At 31.6% G+C, this 20249-nt stretch overlaps 1 protein-coding gene and 1 non-coding gene across 7 annotated transcripts in view; both read left to right on the forward strand.

The window, feature by feature from the left end:
* The window catches only part of LOC140672346 (uncharacterized), a 64775-nt gene that overhangs the window by 20520 nt on the left and 24006 nt on the right, over positions 1-20249 (forward strand). For 5 of the 6 annotated variants that reach the window (XM_072904412.1, XM_072904414.1, XM_072904411.1 and 2 more), the window contains exons 2-3: positions 11819-12021; positions 16023-16271. In XM_072904412.1, coding sequence (XP_072760513.1) covers positions 11819-12021; positions 16023-16271 — 452 coding nt within the window. Of the gene's footprint in view, positions 1-9388; positions 9923-11818; positions 12022-16022; positions 16272-20249 lie in introns of those variants that run through there. The other variant, XM_072904417.1, reaches the window with a different exon arrangement.
* On the forward strand, positions 11565-11636 carry Trnap-ugg (transfer RNA proline (anticodon UGG)). The gene has a single exon. It is a non-coding gene; the product is annotated as a tRNA-Pro (tRNA).

The following is a 20249-nucleotide window of genomic DNA, read 5'->3' on the forward strand; positions in this document are numbered from 1 at the left end:
TTTTTTTTTTTTTTTTTTTAATTCTAATTTTTATATTATATGTTAAACTCAAATATAAAAAAATATAATTCGATGCAATTTGCAATAGTGATATAACAGGTAGTTAATATGTTATTTATTTTATTTTTAATGAAGGATATTTTCTTAATTGACAAGTTGCGCGGTTACACGTGCAGTATTGCTGCAACAAGCAGCTTCTTACAAAGAGATCCAAGTACACGGTTAATTGTTGTCGTTTATATAATATTTTAAGATCTCTCGCTCTTATATTGCGAAAAAAACATTACATTTGCTAGTTAGCATTGTCCGTTTCCTGAAAAAAATACATACTGTTTGCTTTCTGATTATTTTACGATAATCGATATATAGAACTTTTGTAGAAATATCATACTTTAGATAGTTAATTATCTAATCTTGTGTAAATTTATACAGTGTAAATAACGTAAATAATTTACCTAAATAATCGTATCTTCATTAAATACGTTTTTATTTGAAAGAGAACTTATACTTTTTTTTTATTATTATATAAAGTCCCTTATTAAATTAATTTTTTTATCGTATATACATCACACAATTATTGGTCAATTATTTTTTTGAAATATCTAAGAAAAGTGATTATAAAAGTATACACTTTGTTTTGCATCCTTCGCATGCAAAACATGACTAGCATCTCAATATTAGAACGACACATGTAGCCACGTGCGAATCTACGGCAGAAGAAAAAGATCAGTTTTACCAAGCACGTACATGTATGTTGCGAGCGGGGAGTAAGAAAAGAAGTAAACGCACGAGGAGGAATGCGAATGAGAAACGCGCGCAATTCCCATGCGACGTTATTAACGCTCTTTGTTGGTGCGCCTCGATATATGTTACATATAGCGCGACCGCGCCGTTACTTTTTCACGGTTATACGTAAAACTTACCGCGATCTCCAAGGGAATGATAAGTTTATTCATAAAGAAAGGATCAGTTGGACAGGAGTTATAAATTTCTCCGTTCTTTTCGCCGTTCATATTTTTCCGTTAACGTTTAAGCGATTTATTATCCGCGCGAAAACTGCATTTCGTTAAGGAGATATTTAATTCTGATTTTCTGTTGTCTTTTTACCGTAAGTGAAGCAAATATTTTTATAGATATTGGAATTTATTTTTATCGTGTTTAAAACATGTGTTTATAGTGAAAGATTAAAATATATCTGAATAATTTAAATGTGCTAAAAAATGATATAAATTAAATCTAAGGAAGGAAAATAAGTTTAAAAACTTCTGTAATACAAGTTAACTTTTGTTAACTTATTTATTTTAATGTAATATACAGGTTAATCAGATATACATATAATCAAAGACAGTCAATCACATAATGCAATTGCCATAGGGATAATTTGCAAATATTCTTCAATATATTTATTATTGTAAATGCTTTCAAATTTTTTGCAATGTCTTCGCTTAAAGATTCGTGAAATTAGATCGTTCTCGCCGATAAATTTGCAGCAATATTGTCGAATCAAGGCTAATCGATGAACTAGAAAAATATCGCGGCGATATCGCTGATAGAAACGAGGAACTAAAATTGCATAGTGAGATGGATTATTAGAATCTTATTAGCCATAGCATAGCCTGTTCAAAGAAATACAAAATTGTGTCATATTATATATGAACTATTTTAAAGATATTATAAACCGTAAAAAAATAGATATACACCTACACTTTATATTAAAATAAAAATACGAGTCCAAATATACTTTTAACACAGAAAAAGATATGAAAATATGTTTGAATTATAAATGCGGATGTACAGTTTAAGTACATCTTCTTATGCAGAGAGATTCATCAGCATAAAATTGTAAACAGGATATATTGATAAAATATGCAATATACGGTCAAGTTTCTCTAATGTTTAAAAGAATTGCGAAAAAAGCTTTTACAAATATAAATATATATATATATATATATATATATATATATATATATATATATTTGAATGTTTTAAAATTTTATTTAAAATTTGTACTAACTTATTGTATTAATAATGTGTAACATGAACCATTCGAAAAAAAGCGCAACAGTTAACAAAAGTCTGCGTTACAAAAGAATATTAAATAAGTATTTTAATTGATATAAATATACAAAACATAATCAATAATATTTTTTCAATTTTATATTGAAGCCTGTTTTTAAAGATATTTATTATACAAATCTTTTTCGTTATTCGAATATATCGCGATATACAGCTGAAATAAGATTCTTTCTTATATTATTTACTGACGTGAGTTAGCGAAACATACAGCAAGGACAGCAGAATTTTTAAACCTCGCGAATCCGTTGTCTTAGCATGGGTGAAGAAAAAAAGGTCGCATATTCGTTACGCGTTTAGACCCCGGTTATGGTCATTGTGCCAATTCAGTCCGACATCCGTCCACGTCATGCGCTCGCATGTGGACAGGCACTTCGCTTCGCAGTTAAATACTCCCGTTAGGACCACATTTTTACGTCGCTTCACGATGATAAAGGAGTCAGTCACATCACTCATGAATTGAAGGTTTTGCGGAAGTCGCTGGGCAAGGACTTTTGAATCTTGCCTGCGAAAGCAAAATTTATAAGAACGCTTGTATTTAATAGATAGTTGAATATTAATACATTTATTTGCAATCAAAATAGTGCGAAGAAGCTATATTATATCGGATATTTAAAATATCGATATTATGCAATATATTGAACATGACATTTCGACAATTATTGTAATGATAATTACAAACATTTTTGTGACGTTTAATTAATGCAAATAATTTATATAAATATGTGTAAAGGTATACAATTATATTCATTACAGAGACAAAAGTAAAATGGTTAATTTTTGTTTTTGGGAAAATGCCAGAACAGTTGCGTCATTTCGAGCGATAAATCTTTCATCAAGTAAGGTATAACTCGTGAAAGTTCGCATTTTCATAAATTACAAAGTCGACGAGATTTGATTGAGGCAGAAACAGAATTTCTGATTACAGTCGCATTCGATTCCGATACATATAGTATATATATTTTTTTCGCGTGCTGTGTATTTAGTTACATCTAATTATTTCTCCGCTAATTAAAACAAATTGCATTGATGCAATACGTAAATATTAAATCCTTTCCCAATGATTGAATCATAATTGTAAATTACATTATTCAACATTATTATTACAAAATGTATATTATAAGTCACGATCAGTTGCAGTAATTTCATAAATATTTATTTAATTAATATTATGATCATAATGAATTGAGATACAAAAGAGAAAATGCTCATACACAGAGAAAGATCGAAATAACAAAGGATCAGTATACCATGAATCATAAATAGCCAGTGTATTGTTACCATTACTCTGCGTTTACCGTTGCTGTGAAGTTTCCCATTGTAGAGCAGAGCGTGTTATATATCGCGTTCACACACGCAAAGCTAAAAGGGTCAGGCTACCAGCGCTGCGTGCTCAGGAAAACAGTAATTAACGCGTGAACGTACAATAGATATGTGTGTATGTGTATGTATATTCCACGAAAAATCAGCTAATTCGCCTTAGTTATCCAACTCGTGTATTCGTTCGCATTCGCGATCATTGCAGCGGAGAGGGACAGTGACACGTCACAGGATGCACGTGACGAGGCTAGCGGCGAGGAGTGCTCGAGGTTGCAGTCAAGGCTGTAGAAAGGCGCTGCCGGTTGCATCTCGCGAGTTATACCGAGCGGTCGTCGACCTCGTCAAGCACGTTCGTCGCTGTTTGTGCAAGGTCGTTTTACTTAGATCCGTCTTGATCGACGACCAAGTTGATGCGGCTAAACGCACTTACCGTAATGACGATCCATCGGAGTACGTTGACTAGAGGTGCTGCTATATAAATCATGTTTAGAGAGCATAGCTACTATCGCGTAGAAATTTTTTCTTAATCATCTGTCGGATTAATTTAACACTGGATAATTGAAATTATTAATCACTCGAATGATTAAGATTCAAAGATAAAATGCTAGTAAAATAATATGAAACGTTTTGAAAGTTATATACTACAAAAAGATAAATAAATAAAAAATAGAATATTAATTTGAAACTTTATTATAAAGATGTATTGTATAGTATAATATTAAAGTCCGGGTGATGTCGTGATAATTGATGCTCTTCCTTGGTATTTTCCTTGAAGAAAAATGGACTATAAATTGGTCAAAGAGTATGACCGTATTAAGCGTTGATGCGAGATACCCTTTACAAGTGTTAGATAAAAGAAGATGGGATAAAGCCATCGACCCCAAAGAGGGCCAATTGCGCGGACGTGAAACAACGGTAACCTTAATTAATTTTGTAATTAATACGTACAAAGAAAATTACAACATTAGGCAGGGAGAATTATGTGTAAGCGTTACTATGAATATCGCGAACATGCGAGGAATTGTTCATTAAGCGTTTAACGTGTTGTTAATGCAGTTAATGAAATTGCTTAATGAATTGTTTTTACTGCAAGACGAATGAGAGAAAATCGGTCAACGGGGGAAGATATTTCGCGGCGGGTCAAAATTAACGACTTATTTGCTCGCTATAACGGGAAATTTTCGAAGGCTTTTAACATGTTTCAATTTGAGCTATCATTAATCATTCTTTCTCACTCCACATTTGACTTTCCCAGCCGCGCGCTCTGTAAGAATCCCGTTTTCTCGCTGATTGAACTCTTTCTTCGACTCGCGATTCTTTCACGTCTACTAGAAACTCTTTAATTAAGATGTTACCTTTAGCAAAAAATTGACATCACTCCAAAAGAGCGACTTTCAACTTTTGATTATAGTTTACGATTATCGTATAATAATCAAGATGGTAATAGTTTATAGAATATGGAGCATAAGACGTGCTCAATTAAAAATATTAAGAAAAGCAGAAAGAAAAGAATAGAACAGAGCCTTAATTTGGCATATTAAAATTATCTCGAAAAACGTAATAAAGAAGAATTGTATCGGAGAAAAAAAAAAGAGAACACGTGTGCAATGTTATATTTTACACAAGACAATGTATGATTAAATATATATGTGATTGTAATCACACACGTGTGACATTTTATTCCGGAAGAATAATATTTATTCGCGATTGTAATACTGTTGTGAGAGATTGATGGAATAAAATGTCATAGATAACGACTTGGATATCTTTCATCGGTTGACTGATTCTTACGTAGCTTTTATGAGGAAATTGCACCTGGTTTAATTAGTTTTCTGTCAATTTATACGGGAAAGCAAAATTCCGTGCAACCGTCGCGGCGGAAGAAGTTTCCTTAACGACGAAGTTATATCAGTGTTCCAATCCACGGTGTGTGATTCTTTGTGGCGGTTTATCATCGCCGGGATCTTTTTCGCTGAGAAATTCCAGTGATTAGGGTGAATTTTTTCTCGATATTTCGTTTATATGTGGATACTCTTATCTTTGCAAATAATAGTGCAAGCCATATCAGAAGTGTATGCTAACGAGACGCGCCGTGAGAAAGAATAGTTTTGCGCGTTGATTTTCCTTTGGTTAACGCCTCGATTTCTCCATATTTCCGCTGCTTTATTTCGATCGATATTCGACCGACAGTGACGTCGTAAAGTTGCATATTTTCGTGTGTTGCCAAGTTTAGCTTTACGTAAATTTTATGTGTATGCGAAAAATACGATTTATATCATCTTCTAAAGTTACAGGTTAGCCGAATTTAGTATTTTTATTAGTTTCAATCTGTTACGTAATGTGTATTGACGCAATTACTGGTCAAATAATATGCATTTTGTCACGTTACAATGATATATTTATGAATAGTACATGCATGAATTAATTTCATTACACTCGCTGTTCGATTACACTGTCTCGCTATTCATTATCGTAATAATGAATTCTATTATTGCGTGTCAATTGCAAGTACGTGAATCAATACTTTAGGTATGATTACGTTGCCATTATAAATAGACAATATGCAAGAATGTAGAAGAAAATTTATTAAATGGAGAGCCTTCATAAAAAAAGTGTACGATTGTAATTCTTTTATCGTCCACTTGCCTCTTTGTATATCAATCCACTCATTTCTCCCCAGCAGAATAATGAACTTGGCGTGTCTAATATATCTTCCATCGTGATAGGATCATATGGTTGATGCGCGGAAGATGAACGGACTTCCTGGCCACGATCTCTCTCGGCAAGCGCTCAGGCATAACATATTTTGTCGTAGCGGTAAATTATTCCGTCGCGCGTTTCGCGGCCTCTCTATGCCCGTCGTCATTTTATCTATTAAACGCCGCTCATTACGTAATCACGTCAGGTGGAGGAGGCTTCGTTTATGCCATTAGCGATGCGGGTCGACCGGCGCGAACCGGACTCTCGACGAGCACAGACTCGATTAACTCGCCGCTCGTGGAGAGATCAATCGCGGCCTCGAACTTGACACACGGGGTGCGATTCGTGGGAGCGACCACTATCTCTGATTTCTTGATATATATCGTTCTCTTTCGTCAGGAGAAAAATTTAGATATCTCGCGACAAGTACATACTTAAACTATATTTAGTTTATTTCGCCTATATTTTGGTCAATCTCTTGTCGATTTCACTTGCGCGAAATTTTGATTAAGCGTCTCTCTTTTTGATACGTAATAATTTTAGACAAGATTTTTTAATAAATTTTTAATAACATATATAACTATAATCCGGTCGTGGAGCCATGCGTGGATGTTAATGCGTAAATTTGAATCGTACACAGGGCACATATTTTTACTTGGTGTGCACGACCGCGAAACAAACATATATATGTTTGTAGATATCGGAGCCGATATATATTTTCAAATTATTAAATTTTTAATATTAAGAGAGTTTATTTTATTATTTAATTCTAAATTTTTGTTCAATATAAAATTTATTTATAAATATCACATTAAGTGATTACTTTTATATATCAGGACATGTAATATTTATTAAAAGTATTTATCGTATTTTTAGTAATTTACATAAAAATAACATAAAAACATTTTTATTTAAATTTTATTATTAAACAGATCTATAGATATTAACAAAAATTCTAACAGTCATCTATCTATTGAAACAGCTTATATAATCTGAAGAAAGTTTAGTATTTTGAACTAGATATATGAATTTGTAACTTTTAGAATGATAACACGATAAATAATCATTGTCTATGTCACATGTATTGGTTATGATGATTTACTGTGATATAATATTGTTCTATTTATGTTACGTCAAAGTCTCTCGATATTATGCAAGACACGTTCAGTAAAAGTTCAGTCGAAATAAATATTTATCTTTGTTTTTTCTCGAGTTTCGCATGACGAACTTACGAAATGACAGGTTTGCCGAAACATAAGCAAGAGAAAAACTTATAGATTTGCGCAAAAAAATATTCGCGTAGATAAATTATGACACCTGCTGTAATGTCTACGTACGTCATCTTCTAAAGAAATATTGAGTTTTATTTGTGTGAAAATGTGAGTGATTCTACAATTGATCATTTTTAAGATGTATACCTCGGTATGTAGTATATTTTACGTAAGAACTATAATAGCGATGCTTCATTCAGTTTCCTGACGTATAAGAACCGGTTATTGCTATATTTGATAAATTATTTATATGAAAATCTTGTCGTAATTTATATTTAACAATGAGATTATATATCATTATAGTATTAATATTACACAAGAATTATTATAAATTAGAAAAAATAAGTCACATATTTTAGATAATTAATTCACGAAATAAAAATTTCCTTTTCTTGAAGCTTAAATGACATTGAAAAAAAATTTAGAATACATATTCTATGAAATTAATTTGTAGAATCGATTTTTTTTAAATAAATTAAAGCTGTTATCGCAAATATTTATCGATTGGGAAACAATTATATATTAGTAATTATGTATATATTATTATAACTATTAGAGCATTATTATAGTAATTGATATTAATATAATATCAATTACTATAATAATATTTTTAAATTTCATTATTACACACACACATTGACGTAAAGTATAGACTAATTTATGATCCTTCGCAAATATTTATCGATTGGGAAACAATTATATATTAGTAATTATGTATATATTATTATAACTATTAGAGCATTATTATAGTAATTGATATTAATATAATATCAATTACTATAATAATATTTTTAAATTTCATTATTACACACACACATTGACGTAAAGTATAGACTAATTTATGATCCTTCAAAACGTCGATTTTTCAATTTTGTCCCTTTCGAGGCACAAAGCCAACATGCTGAACGCCTATTTATAGCCAGTGGAGCGAGAGTAAGTGGCACTCGTTCTTGTTGCTTCAATTGTTATCCCTTCCTCCGTTACTTTTCCCCTCCGACCCCGATGACCTGAAACATCCGGGTAAATGGGGCAGAGGGCGAGGCGAGTCAAGAATCGCCTGGCTACATGGGTTATCTTGTCGACATCTTTGGAATAAGGTCACGTTGATCGCTACATGTCTTCTGCGTCGTTCGGAAGACCCTTGTGATGATTGCATAAGTGCATTGCGTTTACGAGCTTTTATAAAAAAATTAAATAAATGATCAACTATTTCTGTTTAAATGACGTTTGATCGTGTAAATGAAAAATTTATACTCTCTTAATTTTAATAAAATATTAAAAATTATGAGTGGTTAATAATTATGTGGATATAAATTAATATGGATATAAATTATACATTAAAACTATTAAGCGCATTAAAATTCAATCACTTTCTTCTTGAAATAACACTTTTCGGAATATTTAAAATTTATAAAAAAATAGGATAAAAATTATGTCAATATATTATAATAATAGCGGAATATTTACAATTTATAAAACAAATAATCAAATAAAAATTTTATATAAGAATTATCTATATTATCATAATATGGAAATGTTTAATGTATTATTTATATAAAATCTAAAAAAGTATTTACAATATTTATTTATTTCTTTTGGCACGGCATAAAATGCATATATCTTCTATACAAAACATATTATTTACTATTTTAAATTCATACTCGAAAAACGAGGAAGATGCGACTGTCACAAAAGATGAAATTTGAATTTTACATGATAGAATGTAACATGCGTATTTCTCGCAAACTTTAATCGATCGAAGTACGAGTGTTATCAGCAGAAACTACGATATTACTCAATTACTCGCAAAGTGGATGTGCTGAAAAAGATATATGATAGACGTTATCGTTTTTAGAGAAAATTATTTCGCTCTGGCCAGTAATAAAAATTTCAATGAAAATTTGTATCTTGAAAGTACTCGTTTATTTATTTATAATACAAATACCATTAAAATAATATGTAAATAATTTTTTAAATAAATTTTCTAAATAACATTTTTTCTAAATTACAGTTGTTTACTTGGTCTTGTCAGACGTCATATGTAAGTTAAAATTTGACATTTAAGTTTTTGTTACCTTAATAAATAATAGCGCGAAACAAAGCTGCGTAAAAAAAAAAAAAAAAAAAAAAAATAATTTTTTCTGTGTTTTTACAGCAATCATTATTGTTGCGCCTTTAGTAAAATGTAAATTTACGAACGTAACATATTGTAGGCAATCTACGCTTAACGTCTGATTTACAATCGATGACATAGTTTACATATTCTCGCGTGTACCAAAAAAAAATGATAAGTTTGCCGCCTTGTCAGCTTCTTGTTATCATATTGAGATTAAAGAATATAATTCCGTCAGAATTGCCGAAGAGGCCAGTGATTTTCTAGTGGTCGAAGCGTACGCTTGACGCGATATTCGCACAAAAATTGATACGATTTGTTCGACAATTTTTCGATTTATCGCAGAGTTGGCTTTAGATCAAGATTATCGAAACACTATTACGTAGCAAGTATAGCTGTCTTTTACAGAAAATCTAATTGCGCGAGTGAATGAATTTATTGTAAGGTAGGTAATATATATTTAGTATTTCAACAGAACAGCTAATTTTCTTGTGTATAACTTGAAAGAAAAATAACTCGAATTTTAATTACTGAATTTAAATCCATTATGCTACTGAAGGTTCTCAAAAATATAAATGAAAAAAGTAATTTAAGAAGTGGTATTGAAGCTCACAAGATTTTACTATTGTTAAAAGAATGAAAAATTTAATCGAAATTATAATATAAAAACAAATAAATATATTGATCCGTCTGATAAAGTATAATTAAATTTAAATTTAACTTAAAAAAAGCATATAAATATACACGCGAAAAAATATGAATGAAAATTATATCGAACGTATAATTATATCGCTCTCATTTGTTGTCGTGGATATCAAAGTTTCATTATCTATATTTGTAAACGGTATGTGGTTAAGCGTCTATTATTATTACGGAGTTCAACTTGGTGAAAGAATGACGAGAATATCGATAGGGAATATTCCATCGTTGACAGTTATACATTCTCAATGTAATTTTTAGATATTCATGTCTTATATATCGCCGATTAAAAACAATCTTGTATTGTATTTAATTATGTAAATTGTAAATAATTATGGGATTAGGATATTTAAAACTCTAATTTCTCGTATTTTGTTTTATGATTTAAATTAATTTTTACAAACCTGTCGGTTATTATTATTTTCTCTGTTATACATATTGGATAAATAAGAATTAAAATTTTAAATGAGAACCAAGATTGTTTTTTGTGTCACTACTGAGTATAGTTTTGCAAATTTTCTGTTAATCTGACATAATATACATCTGAATACTTGAAACATATTATCTGCACTATTTATCAGGTCGACGAGACATCATGTATAGAGCAATTTTCCTGCTTTCTAGGTATGCTTTGATTCTCAGCTTCCACGTTCAATTAGTAGCTGTACACAATATGCAGCTAATTCATTCAATTATTCCATCGCTACAATTTACTGAGAATAAACCTTTATGCGATTTTACACTCTGATCGCTCATAATTAGAAAGGTCGAACTGTATATGAGGAAGCTATCTTTGTTTTTAAAGAGTCAAAGCGTGAATAAGATGTCAAGTTTGATTATTAGAAAGAAGATAACAAAGATTTTGTACAAGTTATATTTGTAAAAACTATTTTTAATATAAAATCATATATATATATGTATATATAAAGAAATCTATGGACGTAATGCACTCTGAACGTTTTATATAATTGCCATGAATTTTTATGTGATGTCTTTTACATATTATAAAAAATTACAATAAAGTGCTTTAAAAATGTGAATATATTATAAAAGTATTAATTTAAACATATATAAAAATAAAAATGTAGCTATATGGTAATATATCTATATAATTTTAATTATTAAGAAATGAAAAAACATAATTTAAAAATATGTATAAATATTTATTGATATTTTTAAATTATGTTTTTTCAATTTTTAATAATTAAAATTATATAGATATATTATTATATAGCTATATTTTTATTTTTTACAATTATATGCATATTTAGTCATGTTATTAATTAAATTATTAATCAATTTATTAATTAAGATTAATAATTGCATATATAATATACGTACATATATATGTGTGTTCTTAAGAGTATATTAGCTAAAGATCAGCAAGCGGCTCAGTGGTCTAGGGGTATGATTCTCGCTTTGGGTGCGAGAGGTCCCGGGTTCAAATCCCGGCTGAGCCCACCTTTTTTTTCTTTTTACTTTTATCTTCTTTTATATACATTTTTTTACTTAAAATTTCATATGTAAAGAGAGTATCGTCCTACTTTATTCGATGGGTGTTCACTCATCCGTGTAGTGCTCTCCGGAAATTACAGTTCTCCTCTATTACAGCTACTATAATTAGTCACGCTTATTGTTGCAGGACCGGCAGCATGGCAGCCGAAGAGGGGATGCTGGGCGGTGGCCTGGGCGCAAAATTGAAATGTCCGACTCCCATATCGCGGTTGAGGGTGGAAAAGATCGAGGGCGGTCTGATGGTCGCCGGCGTAGTAATAGCGGCGAACTGCCAGATCGCACTTCCAGCGTTCGGTACCCTCTTCATGCTCGTTGGCGCCGTACTCACTGGTTCGTATTTCCGGCTTTTATCATTCAGAATTACTTATGTTTATTTGTAGTTACATAAATGTACATTTTATGCAAAATTTTATATAATACATAGAAAGTATAAGTAAAAATTATTAAATACGGATAAAAAGGATACATTTATCGCGAAATTGATGCTCACAAGGGGACTATCGGGCCTGTTAAGAACAGATTTTGATAAGCATTACATATATTGTAGAGAGGTCTCCCCTGAGTAACCGGATATAACGCGACGGATATTAGTTTCCGAGAAAATTAAATTAAAATTAAATTAAAATTAAATTATCACTCATATAATCAGAACATTAAAAGTTTCAAATCGCCGAGCGGGACGGCGGTAGTTGATCTTCCGGTTCGCTAAATATATTTTTTTAATGTGCTCGGTTTTAGAATTTTATATTTTTCTTGTTTTTATGATAAGTATTATCTTAAAGTATGTTTGAGTAATAAAAAGAGGATGGCTTTTCAAATCTTATGCTTTTAAAAGTGCATTCTGTGCAATCTGTGACAACGTTCCTCCTGATATCATTATACTTCTAAACATGTTTGCATCTTTCTGTTGATCCTATGTTATACATTAAAATTGCAAACCCACATTCTCGGTGCACATTCGACGTGAAAATATTGCTCGACAAATAAAATCTAACATTAAACAGACAGCCATTAAAAGTGCAGCGGAAATATAAATTCATCATAAAGTACACATGTCAAATAAACAACAAATATAATATTTGCATTTTCTAGTGAATATTTTTACAAAATTTTGCACCGCAGGGTTTTTAATCGCACTTATATTACATTTCATTTTTACAATTACAAATATATTCGCGTAAATTATGATTTTGCAAAAGTATACAGTGTGTCAAATGATAGTGACATCGAACAACGGAATCTCGTGAATATTCACCGGTCTCTCATAATGGTTTTTTTTCCGCATTATTATCTCATAACGTTGTTGTCTGCATCCGCATTTGCATCTCGTGAACGATTCACAAAAATCACGGAAATGTAATTCCAATTGGTTTGACTAACAATGAGAATCACTAGCTTCATCGAATAAACATCATAGACAAAAATCATTCTGAAATATTTGTTATTTTGAATTATTCTATTATTTGTAATTTTGAAATGTAATTTTCCACTATTTTTCAATATTGATCGCACGAGTGTATGTATATATATATATATAATTTTTAAACTTATATTTATATTCTTTGTCTCGATGCTTGTCCGAGTGTTCGTATATAATATAGAAATGCGTTATAATGCGATTAGTTGCAAACTCATAATCTCAAGCTTTCCATTTCGGAGAAAGCATAAACTTCATAATCACAAGTGGGTCGCGCTTAAGAAGGAGAATTGGTATTTATTTCGGAATGAGATATCATGATGATTAACGCTTACGAGAAAGTGCGTCTCACGCGTTCTATTTCGTTTAGCGATATACTCTAGACTTGTTATTATTTGGTTTAGCAATATCCGCTACATATACATGACATGCTATTATTGCTTTTCTTATTAATGAAACATGCGTGGACGGACTTGATATCGATTTTTTGCGAACTATTTAAACACTATTAGAGAGTTATAGATTTTATTTTTTTAATATTAATATTTTTACTATTAAAAATCTATATTATATATGTATTTATATATATGATAATATAATAAGTGAATAATATAAATTATACGAAATTATATGAAGAAGATTCGATGTTTTGACGAACGAACGTGACACATGATGTTGACAGCATAGACGTAACGAAGAGATAATTATCAGCCAATATTCTTCGTTGTTACATATTAATGATCGAAGCCTTCGTTTACATACTACAAACGGATTAATAAAAAGGAAGCCATATTCAACAAGCTGAAGCAGTAGTAAATCTGCGAGCGAATATACTTGAAATTCTGCGAACATCATATAACATATTTAAATTGCAAATTACTTGATTATACTTTTTAATAAATTACATCGCAGCTATATAGAATTTTTGCTGTGCTTTTAAAAATACCAACGGCAATATTAATATATATTAGAGAATAAATTCCATGAAAGAGAGAGAAATTGTGGAATTCTCTTTCATGAATAAAGATATATTAATATAAATTTATATTAATTATATACACACATATATATATATATATATATATATACACACATATATATATATATATATATATATTATTTTTTATATATTAGATTTTTTATATAATTTTATTATATATAATATTAAAAAATAATATTGTTACTTTAGTAAAGTTACAGAATTTGAAAAGTGAATTTCAATATTAATAAATGTTAATGTATTAATACGCGGAACACTTTCAAGGCTTCTTCGAAGGCGAAAGACTGCGTCCTTTCTCGTTGAATTAATTTGTGAGGCGCTACAGTCTATGTGCGTCGGGACGCTGACCCCGGAGATAGCACCATAGATATAGCTTTCGTATCACAGAAAAGAAGAAGCGAAAGAAAAAGAGCAAAAGAAGGCTTGGACTGTTCGCCAAGCAACAGCTGGCTTCTCACATCGCGCGTTCCGTCACTTCTCGGCCATGCTTCTTCACATGTACGGGATGCCGAGTGTCGTTACCAACCGATTTATCAAAACCGGTCTGTCCTCTCTTCTTGTTCTCCTTTTTTTCCCTGCCGTTACTGCGGTATCAAGACCGGTCCTGTAGCCCATTTCCCTTTCGTTGTTTCTCTAAACATCTCTCTTCCTCTTGGACACTCTAGATATTCTCTCTATTCTCGGTTACTCATGCTGCGTTAATGTCTTTGTTGCCTTTATCGTACCCGCGTTGAACCTTCTTTGATAGAGTCAAGTGGAACGGAGGATTTTATTTTTGATTACGGCATAATAATTCGATCTTATGGACTGGATGGATCGTAAAACGCTGTTGATACATATTTATTCATGTTTTTTTTTTTTTACATAACTTTCTAAATCACTTTTTACATTATATTATATATTATTTTCACAATGCTTTCAAAATATGCAATTTTGTGACAGCGATCTTTTATCTCAAAAATCGCTTGTTTTTATAATGATAGTAAAAGAACAGACCCAAAAGAAAAAAGAGAATTAATATTCACATACAGGGATTTCTAAATAAATATGTATATGATGACATGTACTGATTTATTCATTATTTTGTTTATTTTATTTTATATTTATATTTATGCAATAATTTGCTTATGTTATTCCTAAAAAGGAGACGAAGAGAAATCTATTATGGAGTCTGCCGAGCATTGATTATGAAGCGTTTTACTGGCGGTATCGATTAAAATATGGAAGGAGGCGAACGTATTTATGTTCATAATTTCCGTTGCTCGTTTGCAGACAAACACATTTTCTCTTTAAATATGCCACAACATTCTCATCTCATAATCGACGAAGATTAGACGAGTGTCATTACATTCTCAAAGAATTTTCCTTTGAGCACATAAAACTTTTCACTAGAAAAGTTTACGCATTTGCATAGTAAATGCACATAGTAATGCAAACCTGTTCGAACCTCGCCGGACCAACGTGATTACGAAATACGAAACGATTTCGCGGCATTGTACGAGAAACACGCAAAGAGAACATAAAGCCTTATCCGCTGAGCTCGGAGCTTTACTTCCGCGAAAGTCGAGCACAATATGGTGGAGATTGTGTTTGAATAACCTAGATCATTTAATCACTCTCATTGTTAAGAATTATACTATCTCTTTGAGAGCGCATTTAATAATACAGGAACAAAAGCAGATTATTTTTAGTTGTGAATTTTACATAAATTGTTAATAGAATTAATGTACTATTATGCGCTTTATCTTGTTTCTGTTAAAAATTCGTCTTGAAAATACGAAAAATAACTGTTTGAAAAATATTAGAAAAAATTTTAAACTCTTGCGCATGTACATGATAATCGTAATATAATTACTTCGATATTTAATCAATTTTTGTGTTGATTAATTTTGAATCGCCTGTTTATTTGTGCAGCTGCGTCTTATCGCGGCCCTGGCGAGGATGAGGACAAGAATTCATATGCGGCGCGAATCGCCTTTACTGGCAATTCTCGTATCTTGGGGCCGATCTGCATAGTTGTGGGCGCCCTCATGCTTGCCCTTGGTGTCCTGCTCTGCATGCTCACAAGACGCGCTAGACGAAGGGAACGCAGAGTGGGCTTCCATTGCCCGCTTCACGGGGATTTCTACCCTCTTAGTCCAGTTCAGGGTATAAAGATGCTCGGTAAGTCAATTACATATGTTATGATCTTTAAAACTTTCTTCGTAACGATTAACGTCTCTTTAATCCTAAAATGGAGAAAAAATTTTCTTTTCTTTTCTTTTCTTTTCTTTTAGATTATCGATTATTATTTTTGAGTAATCGTATCTATAAATTTATTTTTAATTGCCCATTAATTATTAAATATTCTTATTATTATTTCAATATTTGTTTAATAAGAGTATATTCTATTAAAATTTCTTCCGTTATTTGCTTTTGCTTATTATCGAAAATATATCAACACGCACATTCTAAAAGCAAAATACATAGATGTAATTCTCCCTATCGCGTGAGAATCGAAACTTGTTTCGCGTTTTTCCAAAACTTGCTATGTCTCGCGATCATTTGATGCATGCAATTATACCTTCGTATCCGCAGACATAAACGCGTTTGCAATTTAGATGATACCTTTTCAAATAACGCAATAGCTACTAAAATACTTCTCGAGAAAAGATCTCGACGTTGCTCTCCAGACAGCATCATCGGTCATTATCGTCATGTCACGCGATGCTATTATACTTTTTTTGTAGATTTTTTTTTTTTTAAATTATAGTTAAGTGGTATGATCTGTTTCGTGCAGAGATCGTGAGTTGTCAGGCCATATTATAATCACAATAGTTGGTGTTATAATGTTTGTCGTTGGCAATTGGCCGACTTGTCTCTTGTTTAAATCACCGCTTTTACGATATTGTTTACGATATATTATCATTCAGGTTACTCAAATTTCTATAAATATTTATGACGGTAAGTGACATATCATTATACTGACTGCGTGACTGCTATTGACGACAAACTAATTTAAATCGTATAATCGATAAAATAGTTTGAAATATTTCGGCATTTTATGACTTCGACGTCTTCGGTATCGTCTTAGAAAACCTATCAGTTCGTGTTGCCTTATTATCGCGAGCGTGCCAGGTCGTATCAATTGCTTTGAATTCAGGACGAGGCTGGATCAGGCGAAGAGTAGGGTAGCTAACTGGATTGTCGGAATTTAGGCTAATACGGCTAAGACTCTGTCAGATTATTGCGTAGGTTGGTTGTGCGCGTCGTGAATTCTACAAGTTTCCGTGTTCGAGAAATCGGGAGTTTGCTTCGAATCGCGTGATAGTAAATCTCTAGCGAGAGATAAAAGTTTTTTAACTTTTAGACTTTTGGATTTGGAGAACTGCGATAGAAGGTCGATAGGGATTTCGAGAGTTATCTAGAGTTATCGGTTGCCGTATCCTCGTAGAATAAAAAGTACGAAATATCAAGATGTTAAATTATCGGGCTGGCGGAAAAACGATGGTGAAATATTGAACGTGCACGAAGTGCAGTTATTTTTCGATAGGATGGGCATTGCGGATAAAACTAAAATTTTTCAAGACTCAGAGGAGAGAGCAGCGAGGTATAAAAAATTCAGAATGCTCTGGGAGAATTTAGAGCTTGCACTGGCTACATTTTGATAGGAGACACGAATTCCTGAGAGAATTGTTGCTCCAACGATCGCATGTTGACAGTTGCGGGTAGGAACTCGACGGTGCAACGGTAATAAAAATTGCAAGGTAGCTAGTCAGTTCACGTACGAATATTCCTAGCTAAACACGAAGCAACTTAATGTTCTTCAATAAACTGCTCAAGTTAAATAAAATTTTAACATATTTTTTATTGAAAATAAAATTTAAAGTAATATGTTTTCTCAAGATGGTTGCAGTCCCTATATTCTTCTCAAGTAAAATATGAAATATATATATAAATATAAGTATTAAATATAACATGTTTTATTTGAAAAATGAAAAACTTTTTGATTATAAATATACATATCAACTTCATGAATAATTTAAAGAAATTTATTCGAAGTTTGATTTACTCTGTCATAAATATTTTCACGCGCGCGTGCACATGTGCGTTATTCTTATACTTAAGCTTACGGTGATACACGTTTTTCCACTCGTTTCCAGTCGACCATTTATTCGCAAAGCTCGGAACTTGTGCAGTCGCAATTTCTTTCGTGGCGTACTACGCAATAAGATCTTATTAGAGTCGAAGGTCATCACTTTTGCATACTCTCGCGGAACGTTTCTCACTTTGACTCATCGCAATTCAACTGCAGTTTTTAAGCTTCATCGATGTGCGAAACGTAGGAAGTATATTCATTCCGGCGACACGAAAATAACCCGATAATTCGTAGCTCGTTTTGCTCGTAGGATTTTTCATCCCATGACATGTCGCTTATCGTGATAAAATATGAACGACGGATAATGGATACGATGGATGCAAATATGTCCGAGTACTCTTTCAGATTCAATCGTTCTTTTTGTATCGTAAACAACTCACTGCATAAAAACGAAATATCATATATCAACGATAGCGCATCATTGGAAGTATGAGTTAGAGTTCTGCTAATAGAATACAAACACTCGAACACAGCTGGATAAAGTTCGCTAATGACATTTGCATTTTACGACAATGCATCAGTGTTTGCGAGATTATGAAAATAATTATGTAAAAAAATAAAATTGTGATTAATAATAATTAAAGCATCAAGAGAGAGAGAGAGAGAGATATTCTTGCGTGTTTGATGATTGTACAATCGCGTGTAATTTTTTTCAATGTGACAACGTTTTTTATTACAAGATTTTATTAATTTTTTTTTTGTTTTCTCAGATAACATTTACTTAATTTTAAAATTACGATTTTATTGCACTTTTGGAATTATTTATCATCATATTGTTTTTTACACATTTTCTATTTTATGTGAAAAAACCTTTTCGAATCTTTTAAATATTTTTTTTTTTCTTTTAATCTGGATTTTACCGCTCACTTATGATAGATTATAATGATAGTACATAATCTAATCTGTCAATCACATTGACAGTAAGCGGATAAAGATGCATCTGAAGAGATATTCTAGCGTTAACAATGTCGCGTTTATGAAAGGACATTTTTTTTACAGGGATTGATTTTACACTCGTTTCGACCGTTTCTCGTGCAAAATTCCGAGAGAAAAAAAATGTATATGCAAGGTCGGAGCATGCACAGCGCGTGCATCACTTCAGTTCCATCCATTTAATTCCAGTTCGTGAATGAATCGTTATTATTCTTCTCTTTTTCTCTCTCTCTCTTTTTTTCTATGCATTTGCGTTCCTTTTCAAATTTGTAATTCGCATTCGCAGCGGCGTATTCGGAATATCGTTCATATAATATCTCACCGCGTATTACGCCGAAAGAATATCTTTAGTCTATTCTATCAAGGATGAATTCCCCCGCCCCCTCCCTTTTTGCCTGTGGTAAGGTATATCCTTTGTGCGGTCTCCGCGAGACTGATCGTTTCCCAGAAATCTCATACCGACGATGGCCGCAATGTTCTCAAGTACTCGAGGCAAGTGCATACAAGCAAGATGTTTCAAGAAGATGAAAGTCTTTCATGATATCTAGTTTCGAGAGAAAGGAATAGTACTTTTTAGATTACATACGTAAGGATAGAAAGAGAAATCAACTACAAAAAATAACCCATTGTTAATATTTCATGATTTATTTTACATTAATTAAGGATTTATGAATGTGTCACGGCGTATATGTGGTTGCAGAATAAGAGCATAATATTTTTATTGAAATGATTTAAATGTTCAAATATTGATGCTTAAACATTTGTGACAAAGATAGTAATGGTTTAAGTTTTTTTCAGAATATTTTTCTCGTAATATTTTCTGAAAAATTTTTGAGAGAGAAAGGAAAACTAATTGATTTATGTAATATATATGATATAAAAAAAATAGAAGATAATTTACTCACTCCAATTTCTCAAATTGCGGGCTTTACGATTTTTTTCTTATTAATTCATCAATTGACGTTTCTACATTTGAATTATAGAGCAGTATTTTTTCATACGCGAATATTTATGTTTGAAGAGTAATATTAGATGTTGTTTTTAAAGTCAATTTCAAGCATTCCGATGAC

Source organism: Anoplolepis gracilipes, chromosome 13, assembly GCF_047496725.1.
Source record: "Anoplolepis gracilipes chromosome 13, ASM4749672v1, whole genome shotgun sequence".
Lineage (NCBI taxonomy): Eukaryota > Metazoa > Arthropoda > Insecta > Hymenoptera > Formicidae > Anoplolepis > Anoplolepis gracilipes.